Genomic DNA, 19987 nt, shown 5'->3' on the forward strand with positions numbered 1-19987 from the left:
AACATTCCTGCAATGTTCTGGTTTCCCAACCAAATCCAAATCCTGCTTTGGGAACTTAAGTGGCTTTTCTCACCTTCTGCAGGGAAGAGGCCCAGGTTCTCCTCTTACTCAATGGTAGCTCAGGAGCAGAGCCACTGCTTTCCATGTAAAAGGCCCCATGTTCCCATCTGAGACCCTGGAGAGTCAGCGCCAGTCAGTTTGGACAATACTGAGCTAGATGGACCCCAATGGCGTAACTCAGGAAGCAGCTATGTGCCCCAGTCACACTGCCATTGTGTTCAGGTGCAGGGCAAACTGAAGACCTTTCTTAAAATGTTCAGCTGTTGTTCTCCTTTCAGGGGATTAGGCCAGGGATGGAGAACCAGCAGCCCTCCAAATGTGGTTGGACTCCAACTGCCAGCAGCCCAAACCAGCATGGCCACTGGCCTGGGTGAAGGAAGTTGGAGTCAAGCCACACCTGAAGGGGCACAAGTTAGCCAGCTCTGGATTTGGCAAAGAGGGTGAGTATCAAGAATTTCCATTTTGATTACTAGTCTGGTTTGGGCATAACCATTGGACAAAACTGAACATAACTGCACCCATGATAAGAAAAGAAGCTGCTTGGCTTCAGAAGCATGGAGTGTTTTCACAATCTGCTCTGTTGTATCAGAGAATATGTGGTAAGAAAATGTCATTGTTGGTGGTGCAAATTTGCAACATTCTTTCTCTGTCGCACCATTCTCAATGTTTGATATTGTGTCTCATTTGCTTCTGCGAGCCATGGGGGAAAGCCTGCACTTGTGTTAAGTTCCTTCCCAGCCCACAGAGCAACCTTTTCAGAAACTCTTGTCTTGGACACACTTGCCCACAAGCTTTCAAGCTTAAATCTGCAATCAAGGCCACTTCCTGTGCTTTGCCCAACTTTGTGCATGTGTGGAATAGGGGCATCGGCATAACAACACCACTAATAAGACACTCTCACTTGCCAGTTCAGGGAAACCATTTGGAATCAGTTGGCAATGATAAACCATTGATTAACATGTAAAATTCCCACCACCACCAATAGCTATTTCACATGCTCAGATGACAATTTCATGAATTGACAGGGTTACAGACACTGAGAAACCAAGCAGGTAATGCTCATTGGGTGAGGACACCCCCACCCCGACTTTGGCATGTACAGCAATGCTACTTGAAATGCGGGGGGGACGGGGACAGATACTGCATTTTTAGTTGCTAGCGAGTACATAACCCGAGTTTTCCAGAGGAAGATCCTTGCTCTTGTCTCTTGTGGTATAGCACCCACCAATACAGTGGTCCCTTGGTTTACGAACTTAATCTGTTCCGGAAGTCTGTTCTTAAATCATAGCATTCTTAAACCAAGGCGTGCTTTCCCATAGCAGCAGGGGACTCAATTTACAAATGGAACACACTTGACAGGAAGCGAAACATGTTCACAAACCAAAACACCTACTTCTGGGTTTGCAGCGTTCATAAACCAAGGTACCACTGTAATCCTAATTCCATACTACTAACCCCTCAAATTAACACCACTCCCTCAATTCATGGTTGTGAATGGATAACTAGGACAACACCAGGTGCCTTGTAATTTTCTCCTTTTGCTGCTGCTGTTGTTGAGGATGGATTTTTCCTTACTCTCGGCTGTTCTTCAAAACTTGTGTGATGGGGCTGGGTGCCTAACAGGCCTCTGGTAATGAGGATATGAATCTCAGTCAACTTCTTCTTGAACCTGGAGCTGCAGATGCCTTTGAGAGAGCCTGTTCTCCTTCAAGAAGTTGCTTTGTTTGAAATGGCTACAGAGATTTCTCGTCTGTTGCAAACACATTAATTCTCTCCTTAAAGTGTCTGACCTTAAAGGCCATCTTGCCTCTGGCTTGCAGTGCTGTGATCTTGCCTTTCCTCTGCAGCTGGCATCAGGTACTTAGCATTTCTTTCATATTATAAAGAACACAAAAGGTCGCTTCCATTTAAGACGGGGCACTAATCATCGCAAAGCATTGGTGCCTTGTTGCAAATGCAGCTGGAAAGCATTCCTGGTGCCTTCTGGATAGGCCGTTTCTGAGGACAGTTTGACTAGATTTAACATTTGCTTGTCAGTTTGATACACCACACCACACACACACAGAGAGAGAGAGAGAGAGAGAGAGAGAGAGAGAGAGAGATGACACGCACCTTTGCTGTGATATTAAGGTCACTTTTGTGTGGCTGACTGTCCCTTTCTGTGAGTTTGTGGGGAACGTATTTCCATATAAATGATGACAGTTTGCACCAGGAATAAGCTGGAATTGCATATTGTTGTGATGATCTGCATATTTGGAAGAAGATCTGGAGAAACCAAGGAGCTGGTGTTTGCACGTGTGTGATCCTCAAAGGAAATGGACCTGCCTGTTTGGGAAAGAAAGACAAGTCTGTGGAAGGGATTATTGATGACCATTTCCCAACAAAAGTGCGTGTTTGCATTTTTATTGGAAGAAAACTACTTGTAAACCACAGGGGAGCCAATGAAGTTTTTCTTTTAAAGCCATGTTGTATGTTTTATGACTGTTATAAACCATCTGATTCAATTTATAATGGGGATAATTACTCTTGAAATCAGCCATTCTGGGTAATAATTGGCACATTCAAGAGGCAGCCACCTTGAGATGTCAGCTGACAGAATCTGGAAAGGAGAAAGCAGCTGAGCTGCCTTCAACCTCCAGGGTAGGGACCTATGGTAGTAGCTCTACAGGTGTTTTGGAACTCAAACTCCCATCAGGTTTTGCACCCAGCTGATTTATGGTTGCCTATATTGTTGAGCCCTTGAAGCCTAAGGAAATTGACTCAGAGAAGTCCCAAGTGTTGAGGAGGAACTTGGATTGGCTGACACAGGGCCCTTCCCTGCTGCAGTGTGGGGTTTTAGAGCAATAGAGTTGTAGAATTGGAAGGGAAACAAAGGGTCATCTAGTCCAACCCCCTGAAAGGCAGGAATCAAAACTCAAGCATCCCTGACAGATGGCCATCCAACTTCTGCTTAGACACCACCAATGAAGGAGAGTCCATCACATTCTGAGGTGTTGAACAGCTCTTACCATCAGAAAGTTCTTCCTAATGTTTAGCTGGAATCTTCATCGTTGTCATTTGAATCCATTGGTTCAGACCCGGCCCTCTGGCGCATCAGAAAACAAGCTTTCTCCATCTTCTATCTTCCATGTGACAGACCTTCAGATATCTGAATCACCTCTCAGTCTAAACATACCCAACTCCCTCAACTGTTCCTCGTCAGGCTAGGTTTCCAGACCCTTGATCATCTTGGCCACCCTCATCTGTATATGTTCCAGTTTGTCAATGTTGTTTAAAAACTGTGGTGCCCAGTACTCCAAATGAGGTCTGACCAAGGCAGAATGTTATTGTTTAGTCGTTTAGTTGTTTCCGACTCTTCATGACTCCATGGACCAGAACACGCCAAGCACTCCTGTCTTCCACTGCCTCCTGCAGTTTGGTCAAACTCATTTTAGAAGCTTCGAGAACACTGTCCAACCATCTTGTCCTCTGTTGTCCCCTTCTCCTTGTGCCCTCAATCTTCCTCAACATCAGGGTCTTTTCCAGGGAGTCTTCTCTTCTCATGAGGTGGCCAAACTACTGGAGCCTCAGCATCAGGATCTGTCCTTCCAGTGAGCACTCAGGGCTGATTTCCTTCAGAAAGGATAGGTTTGATCTTCTTGCAGTCCATGGAACTCTCAAGAGTCTCCTCCAGCACCATAATTCAAAAGCATCAATTCAACCAAGGCAGAATAGAGAAGTACTATTACTTTGTTTGATCTGGACAATACACTTCTGTTGCTGTAGCTTAGAATTGCATTAGTGATTTTTGCTGCTGCATCACACAGTTGACTCATGTTAAGCTTGTGGCTTACTAAGAGCCATAGTGAAGCCAGGTGTCCCCCATGCTATTTCTGTGCATTCGGTTATTTTGAATGGGACTTTACTTTTAAGATGCCTCATCTGGTCCTTGGGATAAGTGCCTTGAGTTCTGACTGTGCAATTGCTCTCCTGCTGAAAATGCTAGCTGAACCTGAGGCCACAAATCTGGACTTTGCTTTTCCTCGCTACTTCTGTGCTTTTCTTCTTGTTAAGTTGCTTCAAGTACCTTTGAATGTCAGAGAATGTGGCATATAAATATTTAAACAAACTTACAATCTTAGCTTAGAGGCAATGTGGAGTGAGTAAGTATCTCTCTCTCTCTCTTATTTCCGTTTGAAAGTGTTTGTGTAGTAACTGCATCTTAATAAAATAGCCTTTAGATACGATTCCTGGTTTGCCTGGAGAGACAAGAATTCATTCTTGTTCTCTGACATCTTCCATTTACTGCTGGTTTTCCACACAGCCATTCTAGACTGTCAGAGTGCAATTGTAAGCATTTTAAAAAAGTATATATTTACATTCCACCTTTCCTCCAAGGGCCTCTGGGTGGCCTACAGATTTCACCCCCATTTTATCCTCACAACCCTGTGAGATAGGTTTGGCTGAGAGGCAGTGACTGGCCCAAGGTCACCCGGTGAGCTGAGTGGGGATTTGAACCCTGGTCTCCCAGGTCCTTTTAGAGCACTGTAACCTCTATACCGCCACCAACTCTCAGGTGCAAAACACCTGTTGTATTCAGGAGAGCCTACTCCTGCCTGAGTAACCGTGACCCGGAAGACAGCCTGGGAGGAAGTGTCAGAAGCCTGCTCTAGCCCACACCAGAAGGAGGGGGTGTAAGGTCACATTGGTTTGCCTCTTGCCTGCACCATGTCCCCTAAAACTGGCCAGCTGATTTGCCACACAAGGTGGTTCTAGATGGGCACTAGGCCAAGGAGTGCTCAAGAAACTTTTCTGCACATGCTCTAATACAGTGGTACCTCGGGTTACATACGCTTCAGGTTACATACACTTCAGGTTACAGACTCCGCTAAACCAGAAATAGTGCTTCAGGTTAAGAACTTTGCTTCAGGATGAGAACAGAAATCGTGCTCTGGCGGTGCGGCAGCAGCAGGAGGCCCCATTAGCTAAAGTGGTGTTTCAGGTTAAGAACAGTTTCAGGTTAAGTACGGACCTCCGGAATGAATTAAGTACTTAATTGTCCAATGAAGCTGAATGTTGAAAGATTTAGTGCAGATAAGAGAAAGTCCTTCTTCCCGCAGGTGCACAGATAAACTATGGAACTCGCTGCCACAGGAGGCAGTGATGGCCACCAACTTGGATGGCTTTAAATAAGATTGGACAAATTCATGGAGTAGAACAATGCCATCAATGACTACTAGCCATTATGATCTTCCACAGTTGGAGGCAGCAGTGCTTTTGAATACCAGTTGATGGAAACCACAGCAGGGGAGGTGGCTCTTGTGCTTGTGTCCTGCTTGCAAGCTTTGCACAGGCATCCAGTTGGCCACTGTGAGAAGAGGATGCCGGACTAGATGGGCCACTGGCCTGATGCAGCAGGCTCTTCTTATGTTCTGCCTCTTTCCATTTTTATTTTTTTGCCTTGATTGGCAAGTGAGAGAACCGGAGGACAGTGCCCTGGACCCCGCTGCATGTCACATTTCCCTGTTCTGCAAACTGAGTTTTCTGTGAAATTGTTTGTTAGCATTACAGTTCCACAGCTGTTTCCCAGACACAACTGTGCATGTCACACATCGTAATAATAGAATGCCCTTTAAAAACTACCTGTAGAGGGAAAAGAGGGGTGGGGGAGGAGAGCTTGTAAATTATGGGTAGAATCATTTGAGAAGGTGCTGCTGAGAGGTGAGCACTCAGATTTGAGAAGCTTTTAGTCTCCTGTCTGACCAATTTGCAGACTGTTTTGCATTTTTCTTCAATTACTTCAATTTATCAGAGTGGGCTCCGTGTTGCAGCATTTAACAGCCCATTGCTGGCGTCTGTTCGGCTTCTGGTGACAATGACTTTTGGAGGCATCTTTGAAACACACACACACAAAAAACGGTGTCATTGTGTGTGTCTGTGGTGGGGGACACTTTTGAGACGCTGAGGGATCAGGATATGGGATCATGGGCACAGCCAGGATTTAGGTTAGGGGGGTGCAGAACTTCAGTTAGTGAAGTATTTTTATTGATTTACTTGATCTGAGAGGGGGCAGCTGCCCCCATGCCCCCCCTTTGGCTACGCCCATGTGTGGGATGACCCTTGCTTATGTTTAACCCTATTCTTGGATGATGCTTAAGACTGAATTTGCACCTGCAGCTTCAGCTCTGGGATCTTTTCCTGTTTCAGTCACTGCACAAGTTAAATGCTTTTCCTTGTATAAATGTCACCACACACCTTCAGTTAGTGTGGCAGAAGATCAGTCCCCACTTGCCTCCCCGGGTTTCTGGCCTTGTTCAACCAGGCCTTGGGCTGATCAACATCCTGTATCCTTTTAAATTTGTTTATGGGAGGCTGGGGGGGGGGGAGTATTGCTTTGTTTTTGTTTTTATTATGTATTTTGTGTTTTTATCTTGTATTTTTATCCTGTGAACTGCCCTGAGATCTACAGATGAAGGGCAGCATAATAATTTAATAATCTTCAACAACAACAATGACAAGAGATCAAACCCTAGGTATGGTTTCAAGGCGCTAGTGCCTGCTGCTGAAATCACAGGCAGGCTGCTCCTCCCCCAGTCCTGCTGCTGCTTTGTTGCCAGCATGGTCTGCCTTAGCATCACACCTGAACCTAGGCCAGTGGTTTGTTTTTCTCCAAAGACAAGGATTCAAATCCCAACTTTGCGTGTGACCTTGGGCCAGTCTCTCTGTCTCTCAGCTTAACTTACCTCACAGGCAGTTGCAGAGCTTCATGCTCCAGCACCGGGGGGTGGAGAGCAGGTGGGGGCATGTTTGGCATGCATCCCGGGGGCATGGCGCACATCCTGGGGGTGTGGCATGCTGCCTATGGGGGCATGGCACCCAGCACAGGAGGGGGGCAGCCGCGATGGCACCCCACTGGGATTGCGCTGCCAGGGGTGGTTCACTCCTTCCGCACCCCTCTTCCTCTGCCAGTGCTCACAGGGTTGCCATTGAGGATAGAAATGGGAAGGAGGGTGAAACCAAATATCCCACCTTGGATGAAAGGTGGGTTATAAAGGTGAGATCCAGTGTGGTGTGGCAGTTAGCATGTCGGACCAGGACCTGCTCAGCCATAAAGCTTACTAGGTGACCTTGGGCCAGTCATGGCCTCTTAGCCTATCCCACCTCACAGGGTTGTTGTGGGGATTAAAAGAGGAGGGGGAGAAATGTGTTTGTCACCTTGAGCTCCTTGGAGAAAAAGGTGGGATATAACTATGATACATAAATAAATAAAAATAATTAAAAATGTAGTAATAAGTAATATAAAAGCAGCCTTGCATCTGAATCTGTGCTCATGGTTTGTTTCTCTTCAAGCAAACCATGGTTTATCTGGAGAGGAAAAATGCATGGGCTGTGGTTCTAAGCCAGACCATGCCTTAGCTATTGGGAAAAGAGCACAGTATCTGCTATTTCAGCAACACAGAGAAGCACCCTGCATGTTTGCCTTTAAACTATGATTTAGTTTATCTATGATTTAAAGTGAGGTGTGAACCAGACCAGTATCACTAGGCACTACCATTCATCACCCAGTAACACCCTCCAAAAAACATGCACGAACTGATTAAACAGGCAGGCAAATGAGGTGTTTGCAGTGAGTGTTAATTTCTGTGTGAGAAACCGTGGATCCTGGAGACTAGAAAGGCAAAGTGTTTTGGTACTTGCTATAGTCCCTTTCTTAATTAAATGACTCAAATAAGAACTTAATTAGAATGTAATAGATTGTTATTGCACATTTAAAAAGCAGGGGATTATTAAGCACATATTTAAAATAAACCTTTTAGCGGCGTGCCTAGTATACAGAACAATCACACAATCTTAATGAATATGGGTGCGAGCAGATGAGGGCTCAATATTGTTCAGATACTGCAAACAGGTGGCTGGCAACAGATTTTACAACAATGCAAAAACAGTAACAATAAAACTTTGTGGTACGATCAGATTGCAACCACACAAAACAAACTGAGTGAAAACAGTACAGTGCATACAAGCCCCAGCTGCAGTACTAAGGCATCAGGGATCCAGAACATGGTCCCTTGGGCGCCCCAATAAAAATGGGGGGGACAGGTCCCCCAATATCTTCTGCATGTTAGTGCCTCCCTACCTCCATCTCTCCCTCCCTTGGGCAGCCACCCCCCACCCAAGATGGGTGCAGCTCTCTTTTCACTGGCTTTTCAGTGTTTGAGCCAGGGCAGATGGGGAGAGGCAGGTGGGCAGGCCGACCAGTAGGAGAGGTGAGCAGGTGGGGCTGGGGGATGGAGGCGGGTGGCAGGCAAGCAGGCAAATGGGCAGAAATTTCTTGCATGCTGGTGGGGTGCGAGAGGCGAGTGAGTGGGGAGGCAGGGGAGGTCTGTGCCCAGTTATGCACAGCCAAGGAACTTGTGCTCCACAGAAGGGTAGGGAGGGTGGAGAAGTATTTGCGGGGGGGGGGCAGCCCCCCAATATTTTGTGCAAGTTGGTGCCTATGGTTCCACCCTAGGTAGGCCGAGTGATGGGGGTGGGGTGGGGGATCAGGGTGTCTGGTACTGTTACAGCGTCTAATTACATAGCTAATAACAGGAAACCAAACCTTGTTAAAATGGTTGTGGTTAGCCTGGCCTCTTACTACTCTTTGGTGTTGTGTTAAAGGTAAAGGTAAAGGTACCCCTGCCCGTACAGGCCAGTCTTGACAGACTCTAGGGTTGTGCGCTCATCTCACTCTAGAGGCCGCGAGCCAGCGCTGTCCGCAGACACTTCTGGGTCACGTGGCCAGCGTGACGAAGCTGCTCTGGCGAACCGGCACCAGAGCAGCACATGGAAACGCCGTTTACCTTCCCGCTATAAAGCGGTACCTATTTATCTACTTGCACTTAAGGGTGCTTTCGAACTGCTAGGTGGGCAGGAGCTGGGACCATACGACGGGAGCTCACCCCGCCACGGGGATTCGAACCGCCGACCATGCGATCGGCAAGTCCTAGGCGCTGAGGTTTTACCCACAGCGCCACCCGCGTCCCGCGTTGTGTTAAATGTTCCCAATATAGATCTTCACTCCTGCCTTCATCCTGATGTAGATCCTTATTCACCCCTTGTAACGGTTGTAAATCTTTCCTCATCCCTTCTTCCTGGGCTGGGGGACACACACTTTTGTGGTTCTCCTTAGGCAGGGATGAAACTAGGCTTTATTTCACCCGGGTCAACACACACACAGGCTGGGAGCCTCAGTGGTGCCCCTCTGGAGGCTTCACCCAGGGCAAAATATCTGGCTAGCCTCCCCCCCCAATAGGTCTGGCTCTGGCCTCAGGCGCCAAAATGTCTTGGGTCAGCCCTTTCCAATTTTTTAAAATAATATTTTTTATTAATTTTTAGCATACAAAAATTTTAAAGACATACCTCACAATTTATTATACATATATCCTTGTTTGGACTTCCTTCAGCATCTCTGATAGTCTTCCGTCTGGGTCAGCCCTTTCCAAACCCACTTGGCTCTGTCTCCGTGGCCCACCAGCCACTACTAAAAAAAAAGGTAGCCAGGCCTGTAGTTCATAGGATCATGGAATCATAAAACTGTAGAGTTGGAAGGGACCCCAAGGGTCATCTGGTCCAACAACCCTGCAATGCAGGAATCACAGCTGAAGAATCCCTGGCAGATGGCCGGCCAACCTCTCTTGAAAAACCTCCAATGAAAGTGAATCCACCACCTTCTGAGGGAGCCCATTCCACTGTCAAACAGCTCTCACTGTCATAATTCAGTTGCTGCCTAATTATTCAAAATAGTAAATTTCAACATCTGAGCTTCACAGAGAACATGATTATGTATTCTGTGGCCCAGTTTGCTTTCCTGCATTTCATTACATGTTCAGAGGGAGACAAACCCCCCAGCTCAGGCTCAGATGTAACAGTAAGCCAAACCAAACCATGGCATAGCTCTGGGTAGTGCAGCCACAGGCAGTGGCGGAGCAAGCCGATTGGGCACCTGGGACAGCACGCATGCCCTGTGCCTGGGGGCGGGGCCGCCCACCTGCGGGGGTGGGGCAAGCCGGGGCAGGACACTCCGTGGGGCCTCCAAAGGAGTCCGCCTGCCTCCTCCTACTCAGCTGCCCTACAACTGAGGGGGAGGCAGCGGGCTGTTTGGGGAGAGACCATGGCTCAGGTGCACTGCAGGCCCTGTGGTGAGTGCCGCCTGCCATTTTGTCACCCACCCCCTCAGTGGTGACACCTGGGGCGGCCCACACCCACTGCACCCCCTTCCTTTGCCCCTGGCCACAGGACTAAGGAAGGAGCAAAACATCTGTACCCACATGCTGGCTAGTTCATGCTAAGCCATAGTTTGGCCTTGCATTACATACAAACCAGACCTATATCTGAAATAAATACATTTTAGAAAATATTGTTTTCATTTATTACTTTATGCCTTTCTATCTCACCTTTTTCTTCGGGGTACTAAAGGTGATGTACACTGTTATTACCCTCCTCACAACAACCCTGTGGGGTAGGTAAGGCTCAGAAGCAGTGACTTGCCCGAGGTCACCCAGTGAGCTCCATTTATGGCAGAGCAGGGATTTGAACTCTGGTCTCACTCCCAGTCCAACACCAGTCTTAACTCCTGTACCACATTGGCTCTCATATTGCACCCTTGAACAAAAGGAGACTCCTTAAAGCAAATAGATTGGAGGACTTTCACAATTCTGTTGGTCTTAGGCTATGAAGAAAACCAAGAGAATCTAGGTCCATGATAGGAGCAGCCCCCAATGGACTCTGCCTTAGCAGCTGCCTGCCGGGAAGAGTTCCGCACTAACCCTCTTGTAAGGAACTTCAGTTTTCCTTTCAAGAATGCAGATCTTTGGAGGATGCAAAAGGTGCAGATGTTTCCCACTAACTGTCAGTGAGAACAGGAGCAATTGCTAGATTGTTGTAGCTGCTCAGTATTCTATTAACATTGCCACGGGGCTGAATTTATTTTTAGTTTTGCCTTGGAAGCCAAGCGCGCGTCCTTCTGTCCAAGTTTCAGAAAGTGTCACAAGAAGTTGTGTCCCTCCCCGCCTCGCTTTACATTTCAAACGCTTTATTGTCCAATGGGTGAAAATCATTTCTTCTCCAAATGTATGTACTCCTCTCCCCCTGTCTCTGCCCAAACCAAAGGAGGCGTCGGAATAAACTGCAGCTGTGTCAAGAGTAATTACAACCATGGAGCCTTGTCAAGGGCTCTCTTGTCTGGCTCCGCTGCCATCTGCGGTACGCTGAATGCAGAGATCGTCGGAGTCTCGGCTGCTCAATGCAGAGAATAATCCCGGAGCCTCAGATATTTATGGTAAATTATTTAACTTTATAGTTGAGTTTTATGGCTTCATCACTCCACATGTGGCAGCAGATCCTGTGTGCTGGCACTTTGGAGTTTCACTTTTCCAGCTGCAGCAGAAGTACATCACAGTGAAAAGAAACCCTTCAAAAGCCCTTGGGAGATCGATCAGCCCTGCCCTCTATTACCATCCAGCCCCTTTCTCTGTCTGACTTTGCTTCCCTCCTCCCTCCCTCAGGACCCACTGAATGGCTTTTTTGGTCTGTTTTGGGGGAAAGTTTCTTAATCGATTAAGGATGGGTAGATTCTTGAGAGGCTGCTGTGCCCAAGAGGCTAGGACCACCCAGCATTGCGCCACACAGATCTCTTCCTCCCCATTGCTTCTTTGGAATGAGATGACTGTGGCTCTTTTGACATGCACAAGGCATCCATTGTTTCTTGGCGGCTTTGTGTAGCCTTTTGCAGTAGAGCCTGATAGATGACCTGCCTTGACTTGATGCCTCACGAAGCCATTGGGAGTTGGGTCACACCCTGCTTGGCTCAGTGAGCGCTGAAAGGAATGGTTTGCGATTATGGTAAATTAATGAATGTGTTTAAAAGTCATATCTTCCACTTCATTAGTTTGCCATTTTATTTGTACGCCACTTTTCCACACACACACACACACACACACACACACACACACACACACACTGCTCAAAGCAACTCACAACAAAGGAGGACAGGAAGGCACTTGAAAATCAAACACTGCAAAACAGTTTGATAATACAGGCGTCTCCCTACTTAGGCATGTTCAACTCATGTGCAACTGCGCATACACACTGCGCCAGGAAATAAATAAATTGATTTAAATTGCAAAGAAGCACGGGAAGGGCAAAAATGGCCCCTAAAGAGTGGGAAAGCTGCAAAAATGGCGTGAAAAAGTGGGAAAATGGCTAGCAGTCCCAGGAGCCTTTGCGCCAACCTCTGAGGAGAGTTAAAGGTTGAGAAAGGAGGTTTGGAGGGTGCGATTGTGGTGGAGTTTGGTGGCTTTTGGGAAGTATTTCGCTTTTTAGATGGTGTTCCATACTATATAAGATTTCACATACTGTATACAAGATGCCTGGAACATAATCAAACAACAGTGCAATAGCAACTATAACAACATAGTAAACAAAATTTCAGTACTATAAATATAACAAGATTACAACACCCACAAACAAAAATAAGAGAGAATAAGGTTACCAGATTCAACTTCAATGGATTTTGCATGGGGACTGATTTGTAAATCCGGCGACCTCTGGTAACCTTAAGATAGAAGCTTGTCAGTTTCACCTTGGTCCTAGAAGCACCTCTCATGTGATGTTGCTCACAGTCCCTCTCCTGCAGCAGGTTCTTATAAGGCTTCCAAGGGCAGGGAGTGTGGTAGATCTTATGTCAAGCAGAGCTCAAAGTAGTTTCCCTGAAAGTATAACTTCAGTCTTCCCGATGTCTCCAGATGTGATGCTGTGCCTAGCACGAGGCTGGGGATGTTCTTGCCATCAACATGTTCTTTAGCGTGCGCAGGTGTGGAATCCCAACCTTGGTCAGGGCTGTTGCCCTTAGTTCCTCATCTAGCAAAATGACTGGCGTATTCCTTGACGGATAGCTGAAGGAACCCAAAGTCAACGCGTGTGCCTCTTGAACTCAAAACTGTCATTTCTGCTGCCTCATAAATTATAGGAATTAGCTGTAAAAAATGTTATGAAGTGTCTGGGTTTGACCCTGCGCAGGCAGGCGCTGGGCGCCTCCGAAGGATGATTAATGGAACAGTTAGAGTGCGGAACGCCGTATTAAGGGAAGCCTCCCCCAGACTTTCTTCCCAGGGATAATGCTGATAACGTGAATGTTCTCTTGATGCTGTCATCGAATTGTGTTTTATAGAGATCTGTTTACAACTGTTATCGGGGGCCTGTGAATGTTTGACACTTACGTACATTAAATACCTTTTTATAAAGGCTTGTCTTGTTGGGGGCGGAGAGGAGAAATCCTTCTTTGTAGACAGACTACAATCAACTCTTTCATAGGGCTGTGTGGAAGGAACCATGCTCCATATTTATCCCCTCCTGGCAGCACTTATTATTCACAAACTGCATTTTTAACTGGAAGAGGGATTTGCAGTTTCGATTGTCTTGACCTCAGGGACAGCCCAACCACTAGGCAGAGGGGGGCTGATGCCTCAGCTGGCAGATGCCGTGCTGGTAGTGATGGTGGGAGTCAGTCTGCTGCCTCCAGATCTGGTAGAGGATGCTACCTCATTGCAGTGGGATCTCTAAGTGGACTGGGAGGGGGCCATCTTGTTTGCTGCCTCAGGCAACAAAATGTCTCGGGCCAGCCCTTGTTGACCCTTGCAGTACCTGTTACCCATTTGTTTTATTTATTTAGAAAACTTGTACATTGCTCTTCCAGTGCATTTGCAGCATTCATGATGACTTACTAGATAAAAGGAAACCAATCCTACAAAAGAAATAAATAGCAGCATAATAATGAAAACAGCCACAATCCTCAGCTGATAAAGGTATTTTGAAACATGGTGTTCACTGTATAATTTGATTTAGTATTTGTAATCCACTTATCCAACAACAATGTTAAGCTCAAAGCAGTTCACAGCAATAATTGTACCATTCAAAATTAACAAACATTCCGGTAACAATCATATTGAAAGCGCAATGGTGAATAAATAAGGCAAAACTGAGACAACTTCATTGCACAACAAATGCAATTCCATACAAATCGAAGGTCTCCACCAAGGAATTCAGAGCAGAAGTTCAACCTCTCCTCACCAGCTTTTGAGTCAAAATAACAACTGCAATATAAGACAGACAGCTTGCTTCCAAAATAATAAAAGCAAAGCAAATGTCAGCAACACTCTGTAAAGGAAACACCAGGGTGTGGAGCATGGGGAGAAGAGGGGAGCTGGAGTTTGCTCATTGACAGATCCAGTTTGTAATCTTGGGCAAGAATCTCACCCAACCCTCTCCAATCACAGGGCTATGGGGCAGTGGAGGTGGGGTGTTAAAGTTATAAACCATTCTCCAAGGATCTTCCTTGTTCTCACTCTCTAGTGGGGTCTTCTGGGGTCTCCACCTGCGTGGTGTGATTCAGAGCAGGCCCCTCCCCCATGACAACTGTTGGGTAAAGTAGATTTGTCCCCCCTGCCCTTGTTCTTGATGTCGGTCTTTATTCCCTCTTTGTTCCTGGTGTAGATCTTCATTCCTTGCTTGATCCCAGTGTAGATCTTTATTCCTGCCTTGTTCCTGATGTAGACCTTCTCTTACCCCTTCTTCCCTGGTGGAGAGGGGCACTATGATGATGGTGGTGGTGGTGGTGGTGGCAGCAGTGATGATGTTGTATATAAAACCCTTCAACCAAGATCTCAGGGTGGTTCACAAGATTCTGTGGTTTGCCTCAGAATGTCTTAGGCCAGCCCTGCGCAACATGAAACACTGAACTAGACTCTGAAGCAGTGTGTGTGTGGGGCTGGGGGAGGCCCTAGCATTTCCCCCCAAAGTCTTTGCATCCCCACCTGCTGAGATGAAGGGAGCAATGTGTCATAACTGTAAGGGTGGGAGGCTCATGCTGCAGTCAAGAGGCTGCCTCCCTTCCCTGTGTCTGCCTCTGTGGAAATGGGTGTGGAGTTGGTGTGCTGGGTGGGTGTTGTGTGCTGTTGGGATCCAGTTTCTCTGGACTATACAGTAAATAAAAGGGTGTCCTTATGTGTTTATGTTTTCTGCAGCCTATTGGAACGTACCTCTAAGCCTCAACCTGGCCAGGATTAATCACAAGCTATAATTAGCGTTATTAAATGAAGTCATTATAACATTAGAAGTCTAATAAGTGAGTTCACGGACATTAACCTCGAAGTAATAGTAGTAAAAAATGGAATCCAAAAGAGGCTCCTCTGTCACTTGCGTTCTTCTGGGGAAGAATTGAAAATAAAGTGTGTGTGTGTGTGTGTGTGTGTGAGAGAGAGAGAGAGAGAGAGAGAGAGAGAGAGAGAGAGAGAAATTGAGCAGGAGCAAAGTGGATAGAAGGAAAAAATGTTGGACTTCAACACTGGCACTAGGACAGTGTCCTCCACCTGAGGGAAGCATGGAAGCTGAGGGGATGCAGAGCAGGCGACATGGCACCCCAGCACTTTGCCACTAGTCATCAACAGTGCCTGTGACTTTGGCAGGCTGCCAGTCTACTGGATTGGTCAGTCTAGGGCACTGATGGCCATACTTGGCCCAACAGCTGTTTTTGGGCTACAACTCCCATCAACCCTAGCTAACAGGACCAGTGGTCAGGGATGATGGGAGTTGTAGTCCCAAAACAGCTGGAGGTCCAAGTTTGGCCATCACTGGTCTAGGGCCTTTACAAATGGAGATGTCTATGATGCATTGGGAGATTAAGTGCCAACTTCCCCCAACCCCACTCCCGAAGGAAGTGGAAGATGTTTTTCAGTTGCCGCAGCACCTGAGCAGCTGGTTTGCTCTTGACTTCCAAGTGAAAGAGGAAAGGTTGGTCAACTCCTCTCACACCCTGTTTGTCTACTACTACATACAGACATGTTCTGACCTATAAAGCCTTAAATGGCTCAGGACTCACCTCAAGGTGAACCTTCTCCATGTGAACCTTCTCAGACCCTGCAATCATTAAGTGAGGACCTTCTTCATGTGCCTGACCCAGGAGTGGAGCTGCAGCCTGCTGGCACTGGGTCAGTGCCAAGGAAGTGGCATGAAGCAAATTGTACAGGAATCAAGACTCTTTCTTTGCATTTTGTTTTTCCAAGTCTTGGACTCTCATCCCAGAGTAGACATAGCTATGGAACAGCACACACACCACATAGCTGGCCTTTAAGACTCCAGGAACTGGGTACTCCCTCTCGCAGCTCTGCACACCTCAAGTCTGTTCTGTTGCAAAAAGCAGCTGTCCAAGCTCAGCCACCTGATTTAAAGATTCTGGAGAGGCCTTTCCCACATCCTCTTAGAATTCAGCTCAGCTCGGGATCATCCTCTATAAACCAAGGGATTCTTGGCTCCTTTGCTTCTGGGCTATGAGGGCTTCCCTGCACTCTCCCTTCTGAGTGGCTCGGGGAGGCGGGCTTTGGCAACTGGTCTTGTGGGCTTTAGCAAGCTTCCTTCTATCACCAAGGACTTGGAAGGAAAAAAAATCAGGGAATCCATCATCATGGGGTGGGGGCATCAAGTCATTTTCTAAAGTAACTAAAGCAAAACGAAACTAAGCAGATGGTTTCAGCTCGGGTCTGGAATTCATTTCTTTCTGCGTATAATTTTGCTTCTTCTTTTTCTTCTTCACAACATTAAATTGTAGTGCTAATAAGGAGGGGGGGGGGAGAGAATATACATTGTTCCGTTTCTGCAGCTGAAATTCCAGTTGCAAATATTGTTGTGTTGTTTATTGATAGGGCTATAATATGGGTGAGGTATTGCCAGACGGCGGCATTTCGTGGCGTTTAGAGAGAATCGGCAGTAACGTATTGTAAAGCATTAGCATAATAATTGGTAAGCATTCACAGATGAATAGTTTACTGACTGATAGATTTTGTACAGAAACTGTGAAGGTTACATGGAGGGTGAAAACATTTCGCTGTGTCAATGAACATACTTAATTTTTCTGGAAGTGCTATTTAAATTGTACGGCGCTGTGGCATTAGCATAACAAAGACATAATGCTTTTGGTGGTGTGCTATAATAGGGAACACTGCCCCACAGTTGCTTAATCAGGTGACCCAGAAAGTATGATGGCCTCGGCGGTTGAAATATTGGGCTATTAATCTCCAGCTGGCGTTCACCGGGAGCCGGCGGTCTCTCCTTGGCACCAAGTTCTCCAGAATTTAGGTTTTCTGTCTTGCTTGCAGTTGCCTATAGAGGTTGTGTGGCCTTCTGCTTCAGAGAGAATAACTCTGGGCATAATTCTGCCATGTGCATCTGGTGGTGGGACAAATCCCATGCAATATGCAGCCCTAAAATTTCATTATTTTATTCTAGATACAGAGCAGTGGAAGGTACAGGATGCAATGCTTGGCTACTATGAACTGACAGTTGGGAGTGTTATGTATGGTACAATCACATCTTACATGGGGATTTGGTTCCAAGGGGTCCATGTACAGTGGCGTAGCGTGGGTTGCCAGTGCCCAGGGCCACACAAAGGGGGGTAATGGGAGGGAAGGAAACAAATGGAGTATGCATGCACATTCAACTGCCTAACAGCATCTGCATCACCCAGGAGATTGCACCTGCAGAGATAAGAAAAGAAGAATCATTCTGTTGTCTGGAGAAGCCACTTCGTGGTTCACATGGGGAAACTCTTTTCTCAACAGAGCCCAGTGATGGAAACGCACAGCTGTATTGAGGCAGCACTGGGTATTGAAATTTTGTGTCTCCTAACAGTTTTGCATCTGGGGCAACCACCTCTGTCCTCCCCCATGCTATACACAAAAATTGTGCATACCCAAACCCTTGGAGCTGCCCCACAGCTAGTGGGTGAGGAAGTGGAAATAGAGAGGGAGAGAATCCCTAGCAACCACAGAGCAAGCAAGGTGGAGAGCTTAAAAAGCTCTTCTTGTGTTGAGTAATGTAAGCAGACCTGGTGCAAAAATACTTTTTAATCTCTCTGCCTTGCTTTGTGGACTAGGTGCACTCATTGTACCAGCTCTGGAAGGCTATGAATCTTTGTGCAAGCTGAGATTACCTTGCAAGATCTCAAGAACCTCCTAGGACCAGTGTGCTTAGTAGGTCTTGCTCCGTTCCAAGCAAGGCAGAGAGCATAAAAGCTCTTTCTGGGCCAGGTAACCAAAAGCAGACTGGGCACCAAAGGAGTTTTTTAAGCTCTCTTCCTTGCTTGGATTTAACTTAAACAATTTCAACCAACTCACCTCCAACCACGTATGGTTGAAATATTGCAAGTTAAATGCATGTAAAATACTATTGTACTGCATTCACACTGATAGTAGTGGAGGCTGGGGTGGAAATGGCAAATGCTCTTGTACATCTGAATAGGAATTTTCAGAGGTGTGACCTGCAGGTTCCTTTTCAGGCAAATCTCAGTGGGCTAAGAAGATGAGAACAAAATGACTCTAAATCAAAGGTTTAGTATTCGATGAGATGTTGCTGCTGTGGGATGGAGGAAGCAGGTAGAAGAATTGCTCTTGTTAGCTAACTCAGGGTCCCTCTTGGAAAGGGTTTGGGGTGTATATACTTCTTTAGTCTCTCAAAAAATGCCCCCCCCAGCTACTGGAAAATTGCAAATTGCAATACCACACCTATGCATTTACAATTAATGCAGATGTCTCTTTAATTATATAATAATCATCACCATCCTCTTCTTTATCTGCTGGCTGCTGCCAGGAAAATCTTTGCAACACCCTGGAAGACCAACCCTCTTCAGACTTCAGAATGTGCGGTGGCTCCACAAAACACAGATTTGCTAGTGCAGGAAACTGCCTTCTAATGAGCCAGAGAAGTGGGCCACCTGTCTGGCAATGGCTCTTCAAGCACTACATGGTCTAATGGTGTCCAGTGCAGCCCATCCCCAAATCCATCATTGAGCCATACTGTTACTTGGACCACCCAAAATGTCACAGAATGGGGAGCAAGTTTCAGAGGGTTGGAGATTAAGCAAAAAGAGGAAGGAGACAGAGCTGGTTTGAAGTTAATAGTCATCAACTCTGCATTATGTCTTCGATGCATTCAGCAGCAAGCTAGATTACTCAGACTTTGCTTAACATTCAACCTGATGCTCTCGAAAGCTTGCCAGCTACTTTTTGCCAGTTGCCAGGAATCACAATTAGGTAGTGGGCTTCCCACAGGGACCTAAGAATAGGATGCCAGACTGGATGGGCCCCTTTGGCTGGATCTTGTGGGCTTTTCTGATGTTATTACAGTGGTACCTCGGGTTACAGACACTTCAGGTTACAGATGCTTCAGGTTACAGACTCCGCTAACCCAGAAATAGTACTTTGGGTTAAGAACTTTGCTTCAGGATGAGAACAGAAATCGCATGGTGGCGGCGACAGTGGGAGGTCCCATTAGCTAAAGTGGTACCTCAGGTGAAGAACAGTTTCTGGTTAAGAATGGACCTCCAGAACAAATTAAGTTCTTAACCCGAGGTACCACTGTATAGCATTTGGGTTGATCTTGGTCAAGGTAATGTCCAATTCTGGAGTTTGGATTTCTCTCTCTCTCTCTCCTTTCTCTTTCTCTCAGACCAAAACAGCTTCCTTCTGCTTTCAGCATAGCCTGTGCTTATTTCAAATGGATATGACTTTGGGAATAATGAGATTTATTCTCACACGTGTGTGATGTATTTTATTCCAGACATGTTTTAAGAATAAAAATGTGGGCACATTTATAGTACAGTGAATGGATTGTGTGGAGAGGCCCCTTGGCACTTTCCAGTTCTTTCCTGCTGTGTACTTTCACATTTATGAATCTGAAAACATCACATCATAAGCCACAGCAAATAACAGAGAAGCTCCCGGAAGGTTTTCCTCCTGCTGCTCTTCCTTGGACAGGGGTCCCTGTGTCCTGGTTGGGGCTCAGAGAGCGTGGTGGGGGAAAGGGGAGGGAGGCAATGATCCTGCCTGCCCTCTGCATTAGAGGCCTTTCCAAGCATTTG

General features: G+C 46.5%; 1 protein-coding gene across 3 annotated transcripts in view; it reads left to right on the forward strand.

The window, feature by feature from the left end:
- Positions 1–19987, forward strand: part of GRIK3 (glutamate ionotropic receptor kainate type subunit 3) — a 189277-nt gene that overhangs the window by 17339 nt on the left and 151951 nt on the right. The window contains exon 1 of one of the 3 annotated variants that reach the window (XM_077931844.1): positions 11245–11359. The exons of the other annotated variants lie outside the window; for them this stretch is intronic. Within the exon in view, the coding sequence (XP_077787970.1) occupies positions 11293–11359 (67 nt within the window). The 5' untranslated portion in view covers positions 11245–11292. Of the gene's footprint in view, positions 1–11244; positions 11360–19987 lie in introns of those variants that run through there. 3 annotated transcript variants of the gene reach the window in all.

This window comes from Podarcis muralis, chromosome 7 (genome assembly GCF_964188315.1).
Source record: "Podarcis muralis chromosome 7, rPodMur119.hap1.1, whole genome shotgun sequence".
NCBI lineage: Eukaryota > Metazoa > Chordata > Lepidosauria > Squamata > Lacertidae > Podarcis > Podarcis muralis.